Consider the following 6,646-nt stretch of genomic DNA (forward strand, 5'->3'; position numbering starts at 1 on the left):
AAAGCCTCCTTTGTCTTCTGAAGCAGAAAGGCCAAGGCCTGATCCCCAGAGCCTTGGCAGGGAGATCTTGTCCCTCGTGCTGGCTCAGGGCCCTTCCTGGGGCAGTGGGATGGAGGTTTGTCTGATGTCAAATGAAAGACCAGGGCACAGCAGCTGCCAGACTCTGCATGGGGTGCAAGGATGCTGTGAGGCCCAAGTCCCATGTGGGCAGTGTGTCTCATGCCAGGATGTGGGATGTGAGAGGGGCTCAGTCTGAACAAGCAGTCAATCACAACAGAACTTTGAACTCCCAGGCCCAAGGTGGAGGCACCATTTCCTCACTGGTAGCATTTGGTTCTGGGGATGCCGTGTTTGATGCTCACCCACATGCAGAGCTCCTGTCTGACTGCAACACCACTGTGCTCATATCAGCTGTGACGACACAGTGGAGCTGAAATCACTGAGCTTGTCTCCCCTTTCCAGCACAGTGACTTTGACATCACTGTAATAATGATCACTGCCACAACCCAGTAATTCTGACATCACCCCTCTCCACACTACCGAGACAAGACCGTGACTGTGCTGCCACTGAACTCCTACCCACTGTGACAGCACAGTGATCCAACATCACTGTGCTTGTACCCACTGTCACAGAATCCTAGGACAACCCACAATGGGAAGGACCCATAGTGATCATCAGGTCCAACGTTTGGCTCCACACACCCGTCCTAAAAGCAGAGCATATGACTGAGTGTGTTGTCTTGTTACGGAGTTATCTGGATCAATGTGTGTCCGTGACAGAGGGCTGAAGGCTTGGCAGTCCCACTGGCCAAAAAATAAAATAAAATAAATAAAATAAAATAAAATGAAATAAAATAATATAAAATAAAATAAATAAAATAAAATAAAATAAAATAAAATAAAATAAATATATCATAATAAATAAAGAAATAAAATAATAATAAAAATAATAAAAAACAGCATCAATGATTGAAGAAGGAAACTTATTTTTACTAAACATGATACTGGAATGTAAGATAACACAATGTTATAAAATAAAATTGGAATTTAGGGTAATAACTCAAATATAATGAGAGAGCAAGTGTCTGAAACCAAAAGCCTTACTTTGAACTGAAGGCGCACGGCTGGGGCGCGCAGCCACACACTGCCAGGCAGCGAGCAAGTGAGAGATCCCAGGTCTTCCTCCCACGGCTTATCTTCCCCTCTGAACTCAGAGTCCCCTGGGATATGCGGTTCTTCTTCTCTTCTGAGAACCAGGTATCCAGAAAGTTGTCCGTCCACAGAACTGGAGTATTAACTCTTTAATTCCCGGTGCTTTACATGATGTTATGATGTGGAATACTGATAACAAGAATCATAAAACCATGACACCAGATGGGGCATTGGCAGCTTTGCTCAACACACACAATCTGTTAGGACAAACAATGCTTCCGAAATCAGCTTGGCTACTGGTGATTAATTCATCTGACTTCAAAGTACGTTTTGCAGAGATGACCCTGTTGTCTATCGGGAGCTGCCAGCCCTGCAGCCCCCAAGTCATCTCCAGGGAGAGCAGTGAGGAAGAGAAAATGACATCCTCTGCTGGGCTGGGCTGGGCTGGGCTCCTGGGACTCAGGGAGCTCCTACAAGTGGGCAGCACTGCAGAGAGACAGCTGTGCCCAGGAGCAGCTCTTCTGCACAGCACAGCCTGCAGGTGACAGGAGGAGAGGAGAGAAAGGGCAGAGAGCTTATAGGATGTGTATGGTTTGAGCAGGTGTTGAGTTCACTGCAGGAGCACTGCTCACAGCCTTTGACAAGGTAAGTCTCACTGCAGGCTGTGACTCTGCCGCCTGCCAGGCTCAGCACTCAGCACTCAGCACTCAGCACTCAGCACTCAGCACTCAGCACTCAGCACTCAGCACTCAGCACTCAGCCTGCCCGGGGAGCTGCCCAGGGCGCTGCAGGGAGATGTGTGGGGGGAAGGAGTCCCACGGCAGGGCAGGGCAGAGGTCTTCTGCTGCTACAGCTGCTGCCTGGGGCAGGGGGATAACAGCTACACTCACCACTGGGTGTTTTTTTTCCAAGGGTGCTTTGCAGGAGGAGAGACAAGGCAGGGATTTTCCAACACCTGTTCTTAGGGAAGGAGAATGAGTTGGAGGCAGAATTCTGAAAGGAGATGTGAAATATGAACACATCTCTGAGAATCCTGAATTGTACCATTCACAATTTGCCCTTATATGAACATTCTCCTAAAGTGCTTTCAGCTGAAATTGCTATCGTTTTCTGCTGACATGAATAATGCTCTTATCCTGAAAACAGACAGCTTTCTCTAACAGAAATTTAAGTGCAGAAAAGAGGTAGGGATGGGCACTGTGAGTGCAGACAGCATAAAGATATGAGGGATGGAAATTGATTGTAAGAGGAAATTATCTAGGAAGCTGAGATATGATTAGGAAATGAGAGGAAAGTAAGAGCTCTTTCAGCTTCTACTTCTTAAGGTACACTAAAGCTCATGCAAGGAAATTGAAGTTATGGAGTTAAATGAACATTTTTCAAAGAGAACGAAACATTTCTATAGTATAGCAGGAGGAGAGTGTCTGCAAGTTATCTTGACTTCTGTCATTATTTTCTGCACTCTGCACAGGACTCCATGCCCGGGAACTGCAGATGCCCAACAGCAGCTCCATCAGCGAGTTCCTCCTGCTGGCGTTGGCAGACACGCGGCAGCTGCAGCTCCTGCACTTCTGGCTCTTGCTGGGCATCTACCTGGCTGCCCTCCTGGGCAACGGCCTCATCAGCACAGCCGTAGCCTGCCACCACCGCCTGCACACCCCCATGTACTTCTTCCTCCTCAACCTCGCCCTCCTCGACCTGGGCTGCATCTCCACCACTCTGCCCAAAGCCATGGCCAATGCCCTCTGGGACACCAGGCACATCTCCTACGCTGGATGTGCTGCACAAGTCTTTTTCTTTTTGTTTTTGTTTTCCGCAGAGTATTGCATTCTCACCATCATGTCCTATGACCGCTACGTTGCCATCTGCAAGCCCCTGCACTACGGGACCTTGATGGACAGCAGAGCTTGTGCCACCATGGCAGCAGCTGCCTGGGGAACTGGGGTTCTCTATTCCCTGCTGCACACTGCCAATACATTTTCACTGCCTCTCTGCCAAGGCAATGCTGTGGACCAATTCTTCTGTGAAATTCCCCAGATCCTCAAGCTCTCCTGCTCAGATGCCTACCTCAGGGAAGTTGGGCTTATTGTGGTTGGTATCCTTGTGTATTTTGGGTGCTTTGTATTCATTGTTGTGTCCTATGTGCAGATCTTCAGGGCCGTGCTGAGGATGCCCTCTGAGCAGGGACAGCACAAAGCCTTCTCCACGTGCCTCCCTCACCTGGCCGTGGTCTCCCTGTTTCTCAGCACTGCCATGGTTGCCTACCTGAAGCCACCCTCCATCTCCTCCCCATCCCTGGACCTGGTGGTGTCATTTCTGTACTCGGTGATACCTCCAGCAATGAACCCCCTCATCTACAGCATGAGGAACCAGGAGCTCAAGGATGCTCTTCGGAAACTGATGACCAAATGTTTTTCGAAAGCAGTGAACTGCCCACCTTTTTCTATCTAAGAGTTGTAATACAGATTTTAACGGAATCAAACTGTCTTACTTGGTTTATGTATTAGTTTCCTAAGTGTAATTTATTGAATGTTTTATTCTGTGTTTTATTTATTGTAATGTTTTTCACTTAAATGTCATTATCCACATCAAGTACTACTCTGTTTGTACCTGTGCAGTGTTGCCCAGTCACAGTGTACATAAGGAACCAGGATCTCTGTGAAGCTTATCCAAACATCGGGAATGCAATGACTTTTTCTGTCTTACTTCCTGTGGGACATTTATGGAGCTTTCGGGGTCAGCTGTTCTCAGCACCCCATAATCCAGCACGAAGCATACAGCTGTTAATCAAACTGTGTGGTGACTGCAGCCTGCAATAGCTGACGGGCCATCCCTTGGCGCCTGGCTGGGGTCTGTGCTTTCAGGCTCACATCTGTCAGTGCCTCTGACAGGCCAGCAGCAGCACCTGGTTTGCACGTTGGTTGTCAGATCCCCTCTTCCTCAGTCCCTGTGAGACCTTGTGTAAGAAAATGTCTTGGATATGGGTTTTCATCTCAGAGGCTTAGACTTTTCCCTGAAGTCTCCCTTCAGTCTTCTTTCCATTTGCCACACAGAGGTGGGCACTGCCTCCATGATGACCGAGGGTAGCTGAAGCACACATGAGAGCCCAGGAAAGGTTGCCCAGGACTCTCAGGAGACATTCTGGAGCATGAATTTGTAGGTAGGAAGTGCAACTGTGGGGTAGCACAGAGCTGCTGGGCAGGTGGTGCAGGTCCTCCTGCAGAGCTCTGTGTCCTTCTCCTTCCTGAGTCAGGTGCCACTTCCATCTCAGGAATGGAACAGCCAACAGAGGTGAGACAGAAACTTTTCAAGAAAAGGCTCAGGGTTGCTCTAAGAGACAGAATTCAGTGATGTGTTGGCGGTGTGTTGAGCTGAAACTCAGCCCCATAGCCCCTTAGCCTTGCAGCTCCTGTGGCTTGGTGACAGTGCTGCTGTGTGGCTGCAAATACAAGCAAGGACACGCAGTGGGCACTTCTGTCACACAGTTTCCACCACAGCAAGTCTATTGCTAATGGAGATCTCCTCATGGCAGTGCCTGAAGGCTCAGGGCTTCTTTAATTGTTGCTGCCATGAACATTCCCAAGGAATGGACTGCACAGATTCCCACCCTTACTCTCCCACTCATGCTAAAACCAAGCTTTAATTGCTAGCATTAAAATATTGAATTTAACTCTAGCCTTCCCTGCAGCCCAAAACAAAACACCTATCTGTAATGCTTACCTGTACCCAGTGTTCTGAAAACTTTAGCAGAACACCAAGCCCTTTCACTAAACCTTTGCTTACTTGCTGCCCCAAAATGGTGAGTTCTAACCCTTAATCCCTATCCTGAACACCCAACACCCACAGACCCTGCTCCTGCGCTCTGCCCTCTTGAACATCAACCCCTCCCCTAACCCTAAACTTTGGGTACTTGGCCCTTCAGGGCAGAGCAGGACTGGTGGAGTCTTAGAGCAAATCCATGTAATGCAGTGATGAATGTGAGGCGATGTCTGTACAGGAGGTGACGTGTGACTGATCAGCTTGAGGCCATAAGGAGGAGGTGGGTAGGAATGCTGCCATGAGCTCAGCTCTACCTCAGGCCCTCATGGGCCTGCAGGTGGCACGAGGCTGTGAAGGTGGCTGTGAGGTCACTTCTGTGTGTGCAGTTGACAGGCCAGCCCCAGGAGCGTGTCCCAGAAAGGAATGGTGTGCTGCCTTCTGCCTGAAGCAGCTGGTGGTCAGCCCTTGACTTCTGGCTGGGATCTGTGCACACAGGATCACATCTGCAGTGTCCCTGAGAGGCCGACAGAAAGTGCCAGGTTGACGTGTTGCCAGTGGGATCCTGTCTGCCTGAGCACCTGGCAGGGCCCATGGAGGAAGAAGGAGGTTTGTGTAAGGGATTGTGATGGCTCTTCTGTGTGAGGACACAACTCGATAGCAGGAGGGACGTGACTTGGTCGTGTCTGTCCATGAAGCTGGCACGTGCCTTGGAAGATGATGGTGAGGTTCCTTCTTCTCAATGGCTGACAGGCCACAAGAAAGCTGATGGGTGGCGTTTCCATGAGGAAGTGATTTCCAACATGATGGAGTTGACCTTGGTAGTGGAAATGAGCAAAGGGGGAAAAAACTCCCTCAAAGTGCAGCTTGAAAGCTCGAGACTGTGCATGAGAAGGAGGAAATGGTTATGATGTGGGGCCATGCTGGGGGATCACTCCATGGCTTTGTGTTTCAAGGGGCGTTCAGAGGGGCTTGAGAGACATCAGTGACATGACTGCAGTGCCAGGGTCAGAGTGGGGCAGAGAGGAGAGGTGGGTGTCTGCAGACCACAGGGAAATAGGGGCTGGGCTGGAGCAGCATTGGAAATCCTGCAGAGAAGGCAGTGGGTGCTGGTGAGGATGGAAGGCCCAAAAGCAGTGAAATCTTTGTCCCCTTGGCCATGGTTTGTGAGGAGATTTATTATGGTCATGGTAATGGGGCCTCAATGCCTCCTTGCATCTCTGTGCAGAGGCTGGGAGGTGTCACACTGCTGTCCTTCACATGGAGTACAATCTGCCCCACCACACCAACCCCAGGATGAGCCCTGAGCTCATTCCCTCACATACGATGGATCTCCCCTCCAGGCTCTGGATGTCAGGCCTTGTCTTTCTTCATCAAACAAACCAGAAGATTTCTCAGCACAATGCTTTACCTAACTATAATCATTGCCTGCAATTCCCTGCTCTAACAAGTCCAAGGGAGGCTGTGTTGGTAATGTCCCTCAGTGGGCCCCATTAGTACGCCAAGATCCCTCCTCTTTTTCTTCCAACTTTACTTTCTCAAGTGCTTACAGCATTCTCCTCTCAGTACCTGAAGTTGATAGACCTGGCATCAAATGTACCACGCGTCTCTCTGAAGTGCAGAAAGTTGCAGTGAGCCATGTCTGTTTCATAATATGCTTAAAGTCAAGATTTATACAGCTAGGTGGAGAGGTTTCATAATGTAGTAAAGGAAGAAGATTTCAAAGGGCACCCAATAT

General features: G+C 49.3%; 1 protein-coding gene across 1 annotated transcript; it reads left to right on the forward strand.

The window, feature by feature from the left end:
- The first annotated feature begins 2,646 nt into the window (after positions 1 to 2,646).
- LOC149914588 (olfactory receptor 14C36-like) lies at positions 2,647 to 3,603 on the forward strand. The gene has a single exon (XM_090126696.1). The coding sequence runs from the start codon at positions 2,647 to 2,649 to the stop codon at positions 3,601 to 3,603; it is 957 nt and encodes a 318-aa protein (XP_089982822.1).
- Positions 3,604 to 6,646: the final 3,043 nt, after the last annotated feature.

Source organism: Phasianus colchicus, chromosome 29 (assembly GCF_987193195.1).
Source record: "Phasianus colchicus chromosome 29, bPhaCol1.hap1.1, whole genome shotgun sequence".
In the NCBI taxonomy this organism is placed as follows: Eukaryota; Metazoa; Chordata; class Aves; order Galliformes; family Phasianidae; genus Phasianus; species Phasianus colchicus.